This window comes from Pyrus communis, chromosome 7, assembly GCF_963583255.1.
Source record: "Pyrus communis chromosome 7, drPyrComm1.1, whole genome shotgun sequence".
Classification (NCBI taxonomy): Eukaryota; Viridiplantae; Streptophyta; class Magnoliopsida; order Rosales; family Rosaceae; genus Pyrus; species Pyrus communis.
In genome coordinates this window covers 5,575,253-5,590,090 of record NC_084809.1, presented here as the reverse complement: position 1 = coordinate 5,590,090, position 14,838 = coordinate 5,575,253, and the positions used below count along the sequence as shown (strand labels likewise).

The window sequence follows — 14,838 nt, the reverse complement described above, 5'->3', positions numbered from 1 at the left end:
AAACTGATTTGACAAAAATTAAAAGTATTTTGGTCATTCTATTATTATTTTGATCATTCTATCAATCATTTTGGTCATTCCGTGTAAAATTATGTTATATAAGAATCAAAATAACAAATATGCCCTCAATTTAATAAACAATAGGTTAAAATGATTTGACAAAAATTAAAAGTATTTTGGTCATTCTATTATTATTTAATGAAGATTTTTCGAAGAATAATAAAAATAATAGATGATGAAGAAACTTTAAAAATATTCTAAAAAATTAATCAAGATATGTAATTTTTCTGTAATGCTACATAGCACTAAATAGTAAAAAATTAATAGTTGAATTAAAAATAGAAAATTTAAATAATTTTATAAATAAAATATAACCTCTAACATCTGTAACATTGTCACACCCTAAAATGCGAGGGTTGATATGATTGTTTAATTTTATGTGAAAAAAAAAAGGATATATTTGCAAATTAAAAAAAAAAAAAAAAAAAAGAATAAACCCCTTTCTTTCATTTGCTTTGCCGACAAAATTAAGATATTTTCTTCACTTTATTATAAAGTCAAATTACGATTGTAGACCTTGTAATTTGGACAAACTTTACTTTGGTTTATGGAGTTTGCAATTTAGGGCTAGTTAACTATATTTACAATGACTGAAATTGTTTTTAAAGGAAAACATTTTGAGGTTCTAATAGCACGATTACAGTATATGCTTCTTCTAGAAAACACTTCAAATATTTTTCTAGAATTCGCTCGCGTTTTACTAAGAATTGATTCCGAAAATATTTTCACCAAAAAAACTTTCAGTCATTTTAAAAATACTTTCAAACTTCCACCTTACGCATAGATAATAAGTTGCAAACAATAGCATTAACCATTTCATGAAAATTTGAAGTCGGAGTTTCGATTTGATCCAACAAATTTCAAACAATGGGATTGTCCCTTGAAACAGTGGGGTGATACAGAGCAAGTCTATCATCTGACTACCAACGACAGGATACAAAAATACACCGACACGATGACCGGCGTTTAGCATTGTTAAGCTGCAGCCGGAACTTCAAAAGTACGATCGACACAAAACCCGAATGTGGGGAAAAGAAAACCCTAATAGAAACCTAAACATTGTATTCTTATCTTTCGTTTCTCGGGGCGTCAAACAGGTCCAAAGAACTGTTCCAAGGATGGGGAGTTGAATGCATTAGAAGCAGCCCGTTCCGTTCTGGTAGGAGATATGTGAAGCTGATACTTGATAAACCTCTGTAACCAACAAAAATAAAGGAATAACTCAGATGACGGCCATGGAAATGAAGCGTATGCATCAGAACATGGGGAATGAAATCGAAGAATGTTGTGTGGACAAACTAGGTAAGTAATAAGAATATACAGATAATTGGAATATGATGTCAGGATTTGTGTCGATATGCCAATCTGGTTCCAATTGCCGAACAAAAGAAGTCCGTCCATTCTCTGTGCTACAGAAGAGAACCTGCAATCAAATCACAAGACTAAATAACGCAAGAAACAGAATGAAATAGCAGCATCCTGGCAAGTTGAAATGTACGGAAACTGCTGAAAAATTGAAAATATCAGATGGGCATCTATAATTTGTGTCATGTCCTCTTAACGAAAACTAGATTGACAAGCTAGTAGCCTAGTAGTGAGAGTATATTGCACAGTTCGCTGCGCCATGCAAGACTAGTGATAGTAACTTCATTTATCAATTATAACAAAAACACTTCCAAATCTGACTAGAATATAATAAGACAATCAGGAAAGCACATCTCAATATGCTCGAAAAATATGCCTATTGGAAATATTAGGGCCCGTTTGTTATTCAACTCAAATCCAGTTTTTAAAACTCAAAAACACTTTTTGAGTGTCAGGCCAAATATTCTTGTTTGGTTGATTCATTCAAGAACACAACTCAAACCACAGTCAATTCGAAATTTGAGCAACTATTGGGCCTTCCTTCCAGGGTTGACCCCTAATCTTCTGTAAACCACAATCTCCGTACATTATAACTCTTAATCTCATTCGACCCACATGGAAATAGTGAAATCCAAGATTACAAGTACTGGTGAATTTCCAAGATCATGTTTCATTCCACAAGCTCTATTGTATTTCTTATGGGCTCAAATAAAATTTGTTTGTTCATGGTTGACATTAGAACGAAAAAAATGACGAGAAAGCCAAAAACAACTGCATGCACACATAAACCAACAAGAAGCAAGTAGAATAACCAAAAGAGTTGGTGAGATTTTTAGTGGGATTTTTAAAAGTTAACTCATAATGCTATCAATCCATATACCTACCTTGTCTTTGGCCAGACCTCCAGATGTGAAAATCCCAGCATCTTCCAAAGCCACTAGAACCTTTTTCTGAAAGCAATAGGCAATATCGTTTCATAAATGGCAACGAGAATGAAAAGAAAAAGGCGAGGATAGACCACAACAGTTAAATACCATGAGCAAAAAAATGAAGTAAAACAACAATCAAGGAAACCTATTAAACTCATACAAAATTACAGAGCACAAGTAAAATGATTGAGACAGAGGCTTGCACACACTTCACTTTCATCATCGAGAACTGTTTCCATGAGATACAGATCACAAAATTTTGTGATCTCCAAGAGTACTTCCAGCACTGAGTACCTCACAGTAACATGTTTCTGCCAGGAACAACGTAAAAAGGCAATGTTAATCCTTTTTCGGTACCAATTTCTAGCAGCAAATTTACGGAAAGAATGTTGCTGGAAAGAAAATTAGAACACCTGAAGTTCCTCCGGGGTACTTTCCTCAAGGATTACTCCGAGTAAACGACAAGTTACCTACAGATAAGCTTAAAGGGTCAATTTGTTGATTCAAAATCAATAATTTTCTTGCCTAAAAAGATCAAACAGATTCTCAGTATATTAAATTACTCCACAGGGTATCAAATACCAGCTAAATAGCCAGTATTGAACCATTTGAAGCTTGGCGGTTTTAGTTGTGAAGTACAGCAACATCTAAAAGTAAAACCTTAGGTTCTGTAACTTCACCGTGAAATTTTCACAACATGCAGTGAGACGCTGAAAAGCACTACACTTACCTTTCTTCCTTCACTCAGTTTCTGCTGAACTACTTGCCCCAAAGTAGGCTGTAATTAAAAGAAACGGCTTCAGCATAAACCATATTAATACAAAGTGGTAACCAAACCCATAAGGCAGACTCATAACTTGACAGTTACCTTTACTGGCTGAAAAAATTCATCAACAACGTTTTGGGTTCTGGAGTCCTCTGAAGATGAAACTCCCGGAGTTGTCAATGTTGCATTTGAATTTGAACTGACGCCAGAACTACTCGATGCAGGTGCCTGTCGCTTGGGTTGCCTTCTTTGAGGTCCACTCGGTGATCTCAGCAGCCTCCATGTGAAAACTATTGCGACAGCAAAGCCCGCAATTGCCCCAATAGAACGTGAATTCTGACACCATATAAATTTTCTTTAGACAACTCAACTTTTACATTCCCATTCCAGCACTACTTTGATACTTCTAGACAACCCATCACTTGACAGGGTTCGCATTAGCTTCACCTATCTCATGAGTATCTATCTCTTCACCTTAGTCAATTATACTCATAGCATTGACATTCAGTTCAAAGCCAGTCATTGTCCAAAAAGTACACTAATGCGGTAACTACAGGTTCCTGAGTACTAACATACATGAACCACGGTTCTTGAGTACACTACAAGACACGGTGCAGACAAAGACACAGACACGGACGCAGCTGCATGCATCACAATTCATAAAATGAAGATAAAGTAATGGTGATTAAGCTTCACTAAGTCATTTGAACTGAAAAATCCAATGGCCCAACTCATAACAACATCAAAATGTTCGCAAGTACATATCTTTTTTCCCTACACTACAAAATATCAATATGGTTATATCCCCAAACTCCTCTAATTTCCTGTTATGGACCATTTACACACCAAATTTTCTCAAAAAACCTACATCCCAAATCAATCCACATCAAAACAAGCACCGAAATGGACCCTAATCAAATGAAAAAACAAAATTTGGAACACAAATTGAAAACTCATGAAGCAATTGAAGATAATCGACAGAAAGGAACAATTTTTTACGGGAGATCCGTGAGAAAATTCGAAAAGACAACGAAAACAGGCACAAAATTGAGGTGCGAACCAGATTGTGGAGGGAGATCGGGAATAGACTGGACATCTTGACAGTGAGATAAGCCCCGAAGCGCTTGATGAGCTGAAGCACCTCTTCCTTTGAAGACTCGGCCATGGCTTTAACCAACGAGAATTCGTCGTTTTGAGAAGCTTAGGGCGTCGTTTTGAGAAGCAAGTATTGGTGAAGAATCAGCTTGAAGACCTCAGGTCCTCCTTCCCATCATCGAACATGTATCTCTGGAATTTACAGAGAGCGAAAGCTTGTGTCTTTCGTCAAAGACGAAAGTGAGAGAAACGAGAGAGGTGTTGATGCGAAACTGTGGATTTATTTTTTTTTTTTATTTATCTTCTGCTTTTGTGTTTAAGCTTTTGTTTTTAATGTGTTAATAAAAAATAAAACTTCCTTTGTTTTAAAGGCAAAGTTATCAACGAATCACAAAAGTTTGACGAAAGGTATGAGATATAATTTATGGAGAGATTTGCAAATGACTACTTAAATCACAAAAAAGTTTGATATGTGAAATGCATCATATAGGTTTTGTAATGTTCGACATATGATATACATTTATAGTTTAAGTTTATTAGGCAGTCATTATTCAGTGAACCTGTTAATAGACAAACACATGTAGATTCAACGTGTGGTTAGCATGCGTAGCACGAGACAATGTTAATTTTAATCTCTTTAGTGGTTAATCAAAATACAAGATGGTTGAATACGAAATTTTTATCATTATATTAAAGTGCCGTTCCGATATAAAACGATATACATTAGTCTTTCATGATAGTCACTGTTTAGTTGACTTTCCAAACGATTAGAAACTTTGTTTAAAGACTAAGTGATTCGAAATACAAGTCTCTCTCTTTAATATCGTTTATGACATTGATTTCATACCTTAAATCCTACAGACTCATTCATAGTATATTATCTCTATGATAAAAAGTCAAAACTCATGAATGAATGAAACTTGCCTGTTTAGATTCGATTCTCGTCAAAAGAAAATTTGAACTTATTATTGTTAATCCATTATGAGACTAACCTCACATTGTTTGTTCAAAAAAAAAAAAACCCTACTCTTTTGTTATTTAATTAATATAGAATTGTTAAAATATATGAATTGGCGTCAATTTATCAAATGACACAATAAATCAAAAACTGAAAATTGCATAATGAATTTTGATCTATACCCATTTTTACCAAATTAATATCGTATCTCTGCAGAGACATTGAATTGGGGTTTTTTCTGGCGTTTACTGCTAAGAAATTGGATTTGGATTTCCAGGCTCAATTTGCAAATGAATTATGATTTTATCTCTTTCTCTTTACAGGATCAAATTCTCCCTCCCCTCTCCCTCCCCTCTTAAACCACACGGAAATACCAAACATTATCGCAAATGAATTATGATTTTATCCGTGTGGATTTGGGCTTCTTCATCTGCTTCTTCTTCACCTTCTCCCTCCCCTCTCAAACCACACGGAAATACCAAACATTTTCGATAATACTAAAATTTTGGTTCGGTTTTGTTTTTCAAAATTCTCCAAACATTTTTGATAATACTAAAATTTTGGTTGGGTTTTGTTCTTTTAAATTATGTCCCAAAAGGGATCCATTCATAATTCGAATCCCAGGTGACCAATGGTATAGGGTGGTTTAACTACAATAGGAGAATGTTGGCATTTCAATCAAAAAAGAAATTTAAATTAGCTTAGCATTGTATTTCCCCATTTAGTTTTCTCTAGTATCTCAACATATTTGAATTTATCCATAGTAAACTTAAAATTTGATTCGTTCACCAATGGTATTTTTTTAGTACAACCATATATTTCACACTGAAGCAGATGGAGTTTGGTAAAATCACACAATGAACAAACCTAATTTGATATTGAATTCGTCATCCACGAAATTCGAACTAAGGCCTCTCCCTAATGTATTCACAAATGTCATCTAATATATGTGAGAAGGCGGTGATCGAATGATGATTCATATTAAACTAATTCATACTTACATATCAATCTCATGATCGTTAACAGAAGAGTTTATCCTTTTATATACAAACATACAAAAGACAGGTATATAACCAACTGACCACCCTGAAAATTGAGAAAGGTGCACATCACTTTGTTTATTTTCACCACAAAGACTTACATGACACGGGTTTCGTTACAGTGGCGTTTTGTGCCAATTAAATGAAAACATGCATATATTTTTGTCCATTTTCTTGTTTCATTGGCACAAGATATCACGTAGTGGTGTACCCATTGTGCTATGTAAGTTATTCTCCATTCAAAATTAATATGTCAAAAACCACAGAAAGGTGATACTTCTAAGATATTGACTGCAAAAAATATAAGTGTTGCCTTGTACTCAAGAGAATTGAATTTAGTCCTTCATATATTGTTAGCAACATTTTCTAAATTTGGAAGGGATGTCAAAATGCCTTAATTAGAAGGGGTTAAATCTATCAATGGATGTCAAAATGCCTTGGACCTCATAAGATCTTACTTGCACTGAATATACAACTAGCAATATTTCAAGCCGATCACGTGTTACAGTTTGTATTAACTTTCCCGCACTGCAGTGTCTTATTAGTTTTGAATATTGTCACAGTGACATCTACGTTGCTTGGAAGTAAAGGAAAAAAAGGGTAAATAAAGAAAAAAGGTTAACCAGGAGACATGAAAAAGAAAAATCAATCAGGGTCAGTCCACAATCTGAGGAAGTGAGGAACTCAGGGTAGCTTCTGATATCCGAGGCGGTAAGGAATTACTCTCTGCATTTTCTGGTATTTCAGGCACATCATCCACACCGTTGAGGACTAACAATGGCCTTTCAATCCTTCGGCATGCCCCGTTCTGCAAGTTTTCTTTCTCCAAGTGGAAGCAATAGCTCTCGAAATCCCTAGAGCTCACCGTGACCCCGAAATCCAACAGGAAAAGCAACTCCAGTTCTAGTTTGTTTAGTTCAGCATTGCTCACTCCTCCGACGCGGGCGTAAAACGCATTGTTGTAGTGCCTGCATGTGCAAAATTTTGTAAACAGAAGCACAAACATAATCAAACGTAGAACCTCGGGCATGTGTTGCGAGGGAAGAACTGAACATAAGACCTCGGGAGCAGAGGTGAACGCTCGCTAATATATAAACAGTTGAGCTACAAGCCTCTTATTCGCACGTCTTTTTCTTAGAACTACAACAATTGGTGTCAATCTGAATCAAATGAATAAAAAATTGGAAATTCCAGCAAATCTTTGACGCAAATCAAAATCCCCCAGTTCATGAAAATTAAAGAAGATGCAGGTATAAATACTTACACATCATCGAGCATCTTAGAAGCAACCATAACGCTTGTGACCAGCAGCCTATGCACGTTCAAGGACAACACAAGAGAGTCAGGGTGCTTATGAAGCAGCCTATCTATATACACATATCCAACCACAAAACATGATGGACTGCAATCTGTGTACTTGTACAGCCTCTCCAAGTAATTGGGTATGCTTATGCTCGGCCGCCTCATGCCGTGAAACACATCCAAGCTCTTCCCAATCCCCGCCGAGCCACAGCTCAGCCCATTGATTTGTTGACTCAGGTCATCTGCGAGTGTGTTATTTCGAGCCACCAGTTTTTCAAGAACAAAAGAGAGTAGGGTTAACACTCTCGGGATGCTTGGATCCGGCCGGCTATGGCGGTCGGTGAAATCGCCGGCGGCTAACATTTGGACATTAACTCATGACTGTTGGTGGTCTCTGGTGGGAAGTGTGTGTGGGTGGTTAATACTTGAAGAGGGTTTGGTCTTGCATGTGTGCATATTATCTGGGTTGAGGCCCTGGAGGGGTAAACGAATGACGAATTGGGTGTTTGCCACGTGTGCATAACACTGGAGATGAACTTTGATTGGCCAGCACCAAATGCATGAAATATGTGGTGGAAATTCTTCAACAGCAGCACCATTGCTGTTGGTTCAAAATTTCATACATCCAGATATCGACCAGGAGTCAAAAGACGTGAGCAAAGCGTAGCCACATTGATTGGATCCGATGTGCTTTCTCAGTACACCAAAAGTTCGAATCCTTATCCCTAAGTTGAGTTAGTTTAAAGTAGAAAATCGCTTGTACAAAAATATCAAAAAGGAAGCATTATATGAATGTCGTTTCACAAAATGAGGTGCCGTATATATTCTCTCCTTAATGTTGCTGTGTTGAACAGCCTAATCAATTTATAAACAAGGAACATTTTTCATTTGTTCATGTAAGTTGCAATTGAAGAAACAAAGGGCCCTCTAGGGGCACAAAATTATACAAAACTAGGGATGGCGAGGATTCGGGGAAGGCGATATTTGGTTAATGGTCTACCCGCTGTGGCCATTAGAGACGAGTAATCTGTCTTCCTCATTTGGATTGTCGGCCATGGACAGCTGAATGTTTGATTTAGAGCTCATCTTGTTCAACTCGTTTTCTACACGGAAGAAAACCCATTGGAAGCGGCGGAAAATCTCCAAGGCAGTGATTGCGAATACGGTAAGGTAATTGTGGCGGAGATGGGAAGAGAGCTTGTAAGTCCAGGTACAACGCAGAATCAGGTTGCTACTTATCACCCAGAAGTAAACCTGCAACCCAATTCACATAATGATTTCAAGAGCAATCAATGAATGAGGATTGCTCTAGACACGTTAGCTCTAAGGACGAGTTTAGTCTTACCCATTTCCGTCCATGTACGAGGTTTGACAAGAATTGTTGCTTGCTGAACTTGAAAATCCGAGTGAAACCACTGAGAAAAGGGAAAAAGATATTTAAAGAGCTTGACAAAATTGTATTCAGGATGCAGCAAGTTCTAAGCATGAAGAATCCATGTTCTCATATGCCCCGTAACACCTTTACACTGATTTACAAAGAAGCAAACAATCGTCAAACAGCATGGAAAATTAAGTTTCCCATTGTATGGTATGATCATGAGTTCATTCTAAATCTGGTTGCGTGTGGAGTGAATCTGTGGTAATTGTATGAACAAAAACATTTCACATACCTTAAGTCCCAATCTCTAGTCACGTCCCAGTAGAACGAATACAAAGAGTTCAAAACACCTGAGAGAAGCCAGAGGGGCCGATAAAAGGTCGACCACTTTTCAGGGAAGACATGATATTTGAGGGCTGAAAGAAAAATCACAGGTACTGCAGTAGAATACTTCAAAGCTGAAACCAGAAGCAGATAAAAATTAGTAGTGTAATGAAACAACAAATCCATCAATAATTCATAACAAACCAGCAGCTATTCAGAAACATAGAAATAGAGATTATAAAGAGAAGCAACACAGATATTACAGAGGCCATTAAAGATCTTGCCAACCCCACTTAAGAGAGCGGGTGCAGAATAAGAATTGCAAGATCACATGCTAAAATTCGCATGCACCACACAGTCAAGATAGCCGGATATTTTTACATTATTTGATGGTCACCTCTAATAGGAAGAAATATTGCCAAACAAATTAAGGAAAGAATTTGAGGCCAATGAGAAACATTGAAGGAAAAACGTGTAAGAAAGATGGCCTCGTATGCGTACCATTTAGAAGGGTTGTTTTCTCCCCAGTATCCTTATATTGTCGAAGGCATTGGAACAAACGAAAAAGGTAAGGCAAAACAAGAACCACAGGGATTGCAACAGAGTGACTTCCACAAACTGAGTCAGCTTCAAACCATGCAATAGTGGCAACCTGCTTTCAAATAAACCTCTTAATAAAATATAGGTGAAGTAGCAACACTTTAACAAACAAAAGTGAAACATGAACTGAAGGGACACAGTCAGAGCGTCCACCACAAGATCTCTTGAACAATACAACATAACAATTTAAAATAAATACATAACAAATTATGTGTATTAGCACATGAATCTCCTCATCACTTTTTTGACATATTACTTTGTGCAACTTCAATTACATATTTGTACTTGAATGCATTTTTTCGTGGCACCATAGTTTTCTCAAAAGCATAGGAAGAAACAAGTAAGCAGTTTGGTTGATACAATTCCACCATCACTGCCATTTGTTTTAGCAACTTATACTATGGTCTCCTCAGTCGTCACTAAGAGCTTCATGGCAATGACAGAAGATGAAAGATGGATGCTCATTGGCGAATAAAAGAGAGTGCAAGCTATCCAAAAACGTAGTCCATCTCAAATTTTACTATACCCAAAGTTAAAGATGCTCAGCATAGGCAACAAATTTTCTTATGCACCGAAATGCATTTTACAATCTTTTAGAATAACAATCAATTTTTTGGGTGATTAGCAAAAAGAGAAAAAGATGTAGAAGAAGAATCACAATTAAAAGGTGAAATGCTAACCTGTCGATGGACCATTCGACATACTGATCGCTCCAAATCTGAAAGCACCTGCATAGGAATGACAAACACAATCGGAATCAAAAGGCATGATGACAATCAGATATCATAGATGCCAAACTATTTCTTGATTCTACACTCCTATTAGGTTAACCACAATAAACTTGCACACACACTACACAACAATCAACAAGTTTAATATCCCTTTTTAATCACAAAAATTGCACTCTAGTACATGCAAAATCACTTGTATAATTGTAAAAGTAAACATCAGGATACATACCTTAGACATGGAGGTCAAAATATCAGCCAGGAAAAAGTCAGAAAATGATATTGCCTGTTTTCACCAAATAAATAACGTAACTGTAATTAATCATAATATAGACAAACAACAAAAATCAATAAATGAGACCAGAATATACATCACTTCTAGGCAACTGAGCATTAACTAAATGGGAGAACCGTACTTTCTAGTGTGTATAGTTCTCCCAATACTTTCGAGTAAGTAGAAAACAAAATCAAACAGATGGGAGAAGGTCCACAGTTAGGTTTGAAAGAAACAAACTTGCCTGTAATGGGAGAACTATACGCCAAAGAGTCCTTAACAAGTAAAAGCGAGATGACAAATAGAAAATGTCAAAAGGGAATATCAAAAGCATTGCAACAGCAGCATATAATAGTACCTGCAGAAGAATGCAATTAAAACTTAGCCCAATTACAAGATACTAACAGATGGAAGATAAAAAAAATGGACAATAGCATTGTCAGTATGATAAATAATAGTATGTAGACCATAATCTGAACAATCATAAATATATATCTGCACTGTTTATTCTATAAAATGAAATACTTCACTTAGGCTTGGAAGCTTTGGTCATTCAAACTAGTGAACTATGGTTTTTTTTTTTTATCACAGACAAACGCTATCTCAAATAGGTACTTCAAAATCTATATGGATGCATCTATTACACTGGTTGTGATGCAGCAAGTGACACTTCTCCATGCGAATAGAGATAAAGATAAGCCGTCATGCTTGTCGGCACAACAATTGTCATCCATGTCGCACACTGCAAAACGCATACTGAATGGTAAGAGTGAATCAATGAAACGGGAAAGTAAAGAGAATTTAAAAAAATTCAATGTCAGATATGTCAAAAGTAATTAACCAACAGCATTCCATAAAGAAAACATGCTACCTCCTATTAACAGGAACAGCTAAGATGAAATAGGCCCTCACACCATTACTTTTCTCCAATACATATAGAGAGAGAGTATAGACTTCAAACTTTTAAATTAAGAAAAGTTCTAAAAAAATGCCATTAAACAGTCAAAGCAGATGAAAATTAAAATTCTGTATATTGTTTCCATAAGGAAAAAAAATATACATTGCAATTTCCAAGGTTTATGTTAGTGCAGCACAACCTTTAAAGTTCCACATGAAAACAGAAACAGAAAATAACTCCGTAACAATTAGGCTAATAGTTCAACATGACCGAGTTGTTGCACTGGTACCTTCCATATTTCTCTGTGGGTCAAATGATTTTGATCAAGATCAAAAATTTTGGTATAGTTTACATTGCCCTGAGCAAAAACCCATAGATTGACTCCCCAAAACCAAACCATCATAGTCTGCACATGTCAAAAACAGACGAAAATGTTTCAATAGAAGGATAAAGAATGTTGAAGTATGATAGGATAATCAATTCTGATAAGAAAACTAACCACAAGAAGCAGAGGATTATAATACAAAAATGCCTCATATAGAAATAAATCTCGCAGATCCGCACTCATCCTCATGACAGAATCCCATCCAACCTGTAAATTTGCAGTTAGTTTGGTAACAACATCCTTGCAGCACAAAACTAACGTATTTTTGGTTCTTGTAAATTTTTTTGGTAATAAAATCAGAACCCTATCACCAGCAGTAAAAATAGAATTGTGAAGAACTGACCTTGCAACAAATGAAACCCCAAGCAAAGAACAGTAGGACCTGTACATAAAACCAACTTAGGAAGCCACGAAACTAAAGCCAAGAAATAGAAGATGTAAAGATATATGTCACATGCTATTGAACTGAAACCCAACACAATTGTAAAGCAGAGAAGAAATGATCCACTTCTATCCAACTTTGGTGAGCCAGGCCATCCATTTCAGAATTTTTCAATACAATAAATAATGAAAAATAAACTGAAATTCCCTCCTTCTACCAAGTTGAGAATTTTACAATTATTCAGCAAAACTACGCAGAAAATAACTGGAACGTAATTCAGAAAGACCAAGAATATTATCATAACGAAACCTTAAATCTCCATAACATAGCTGGAGATGGCATTATTGCAGCAGTACTCCTTGGTATGCTTCCACCCTTCATATCGTTTCCCTCTATCAGACGCAAGAAGCCCTCCTCTGCACCATTTTCAAGCTCACTTGTACCTGAAAGATTTTTTACTATAACTATAAAGCCGTGACAAGAGAAGAAAAAAAAAGCCCCCCATGGTAGATATATCTACACAGTATCAATCACAACTCATAAGTCATAACTCAAACACTTAATTGTACCCAGATCAGAGACAACAGGTCTGCTACCCGACTTTCTTAAATGAGGACTATTGGAAGGCACTGTCGCAACACCTCCAAACATAGATAAAACTAGCAACTAGGAAATTTTCCTCCGCTAAGCCAGCCAAGAAACTGCAGCAAATGAAATCACAGAGAAATTTAAAATTTCATTATAAAGTGACCAAAAGAATTCGGAAAACCATTGTCTTAGAGTTTGGGAAGGTGGGATATCAAGCATAACATCTTTCTAACTAATGATTCATAGATGCAATAACTTCATTCTAAGATCCCGGACGCAGTCTAAACTGCATAGCTCTAATATGTACAGTAACTAATTCAGCTGAACAAAATTCAAAATTCAAAGCCATGCATCTGAGCAACAACATTAAGATCTTAACAGTGAAATAAAAGTATGGACTAACAACGACCAGCATTGATAACCACGAGCTGGTGACCGAGTGGTAAAGGACGGATTACGAGGCTTCCTTAAAACTAAAAGCTAGAGGGCTCGGGTTCGAAATCCGATGACGGTGTGGAAGCCAGACTTGTGGCCAAAGGGAGACTGAAATGTCTCTGGAAGTCTTCCCGGCCCCAGAAATGGATGGATAACCGTGGGTTGCAACGGTTGTTCCCCTTTTGGAAAAAAAAAACGACCAGCATTGATGGGCAACTAAAAATCCTATCTTTATGAATAACAAGCACCAAATTCACGATTTAATTAGATGCTAAAAAAACTTATACCAATCCCATTTCGTTAACCAACTAAACAATCAGAATTACGCAAACCACCTTATAAAAAACTTCTGAATTCACCAAAGCACTTGATGAATACAGCTTCTGACAACCCAAATCCAAATTCCCTCAAAAATTCAAAAAACTCAGATGAACCAATCGATACCCAATTTCAAAAATTCAACAGAAAGCAATGCAAAACACGCAGAAAACGCCAGAACGAGCAAACGCAGAGAGGTGGGATTGAAACAGTTGAACATGAATCAGATCCAAACGGAGATTAGAGAGGGAGAAAAAAATGGCTTTGAATAAATAAACGTTACCTTGCAATGCGAACCTTTAACGGGTTCGCTGGATCTCGAACCTGATCTGGTGCAAAAGGTTGATGGGGTTTGAGTGAGGACCAAGCAGGAGGAGGAAGACGTAAAATGGCAATTAGAAATTAGAAGAGGACCTATTTTGAAATTTTAATAACTCGAGGGGAGTTTAGGGATTTAAATTGTTGTTGAAGGCATATTTGGTATCGCAATCAAAAACGCGTTTATTGGTCCATTTTATTCGAGACGATGAAAATGAGAAGCATCAAATTGGAAAGAGATGCCTTTCCTCGTCACCTTCTTCTTGAAATCAAGTATTCTGCAATAATTTTATGACATTTAGTATTGATTAATGTATCTTAATAAATTTAACCCTCATTCTTCTTAAAAATATGTATTTACCATTCGCCTTTTAGTTTTATTTATTTCATTATTTATTAGCATCACATTTTTCATCTAGTGTTACTTTATTTCATTTGTAAGCAATAGGTAGATTTTAGATTCCACTGTCTTAAGTGATTACTTTGATATCAATTAATATTGACCCAATTTTTGGTTCCCCTTCCCTCCACCCTATGACTAGCATCAGAAAAGTAAAATCCTTCTCACTTTGTTGGCATAAAATCCTTGGTCAAGAAGTAAACGCAATAAATACACCAGATTACAAACAATTAACAAGACAAGCCCAAAAATGCCGAAAACTGGAGACTACTAGATGCAGTCAACACGTCAAAAC

At 36.3% G+C, this 14,838-nt stretch overlaps 3 protein-coding genes across 5 annotated transcripts; all 3 read right to left on the bottom strand.

Moving 5' to 3' along the window:
• Nucleotides 1-848: 848 nt before the first annotated feature.
• Nucleotides 849-4,429, bottom strand: LOC137739191 (peroxisome biogenesis protein 22). Its single transcript, XM_068478738.1, has 8 exons — nucleotides 4,181-4,429; nucleotides 3,223-3,456; nucleotides 3,085-3,132; nucleotides 2,768-2,824; nucleotides 2,564-2,665; nucleotides 2,310-2,375; nucleotides 1,382-1,483; nucleotides 849-1,254 (listed from the first exon to the last, which is right to left on the bottom strand). The coding sequence occupies exons 1-8, from the start codon at nucleotides 4,283-4,285 to the stop codon at nucleotides 1,150-1,152; spliced, it is 819 nt and encodes a 272-aa protein (XP_068334839.1). The 5' UTR covers nucleotides 4,286-4,429; the 3' UTR covers nucleotides 849-1,149.
• A 2,298-nt stretch (nucleotides 4,430-6,727) lies between these two features.
• On the bottom strand, nucleotides 6,728-7,992 carry LOC137740849 (cyclin-U1-1). The gene is made up of 2 exons (XM_068480656.1): nucleotides 7,478-7,992; nucleotides 6,728-7,181 (listed from the first exon to the last, which is right to left on the bottom strand). The coding sequence occupies exons 1-2, from the start codon at nucleotides 7,876-7,878 to the stop codon at nucleotides 6,869-6,871; spliced, it is 714 nt and encodes a 237-aa protein (XP_068336757.1). The 5' UTR covers nucleotides 7,879-7,992; the 3' UTR covers nucleotides 6,728-6,868.
• Nucleotides 7,993-8,299: 307 nt separating this feature from the next.
• LOC137740848 (uncharacterized) lies at nucleotides 8,300-14,248 on the bottom strand. Of its 3 annotated transcripts, none has more exons than XM_068480653.1 (14): nucleotides 14,109-14,248; nucleotides 13,054-13,185; nucleotides 12,794-12,927; nucleotides 12,446-12,484; nucleotides 12,217-12,309; nucleotides 12,007-12,123; nucleotides 11,466-11,561; nucleotides 11,064-11,177; nucleotides 10,778-10,831; nucleotides 10,498-10,545; nucleotides 9,719-9,869; nucleotides 9,186-9,351; nucleotides 8,861-8,930; nucleotides 8,300-8,769 (listed from the first exon to the last, which is right to left on the bottom strand). In XM_068480653.1, exons 2-14 carry the CDS (start codon nucleotides 13,133-13,135, stop codon nucleotides 8,512-8,514), a joined length of 1,422 nt encoding a protein of 473 aa, XP_068336754.1. In that variant the 5' UTR covers nucleotides 13,136-13,185; nucleotides 14,109-14,248; the 3' UTR covers nucleotides 8,300-8,511. The 3 variants fall into 3 exon arrangements, with proteins under 3 accessions (XP_068336754.1, XP_068336755.1, XP_068336756.1); XM_068480654.1 differs by having other exon boundaries at nucleotides 13,081-13,185; XM_068480655.1 differs by lacking the exon at nucleotides 13,054-13,185 and having other exon boundaries at nucleotides 14,109-14,244.
• Nucleotides 14,249-14,838: the final 590 nt, after the last annotated feature.

What these genes read in the sequence shown, in the direction of transcription:
- LOC137740849 (XM_068480656.1), bottom strand. Translation starts at nt 7,878, where the DNA reads ATGTTAGCCGCCGGCGATTTCACCGACCGCCATAGCCGGCCGGATCCA. An exon ending in TCTAAGATGCTCGATGATGT is followed by an intron (nt 7,182 to 7,477) that starts GTAAGTATTTAT and finishes TTGCACATGCAG; the next exon opens with GCACTACAACAATGCGTTTT.
- LOC137739191 (XM_068478738.1), bottom strand. Translation starts at nt 4,285, where the DNA reads ATGGCCGAGTCTTCAAAGGAAGAGGTGCTTCAGCTCATCAAGCGCTTC. An exon ending in GTACCCCGGAGGAACTTCAG is followed by an intron (nt 2,666 to 2,767) that starts GTGTTCTAATTT and finishes TGTTCCTGGCAG; the next exon opens with AAACATGTTACTGTGAGGTA. An exon ending in TTCTCGATGATGAAAGTGAA is followed by an intron (nt 2,376 to 2,563) that starts GTGTGTGCAAGC and finishes TATTGCTTTCAG; the next exon opens with AAAAAGGTTCTAGTGGCTTT.
- LOC137740848 (XM_068480653.1), bottom strand. Translation starts at nt 13,135, where the DNA reads ATGTTTGGAGGTGTTGCGACAGTGCCTTCCAATAGTCCTCATTTAAGA. An exon ending in CCCACAGAGAAATATGGAAG is followed by an intron (nt 11,562 to 12,006) that starts GTACCAGTGCAA and finishes TGCGTTTTGCAG; the next exon opens with TGTGCGACATGGATGACAAT. An exon ending in ACTAGAGATTGGGACTTAAG is followed by an intron (nt 8,931 to 9,185) that starts GTATGTGAAATG and finishes CCCTTTTCTCAG; the next exon opens with TGGTTTCACTCGGATTTTCA.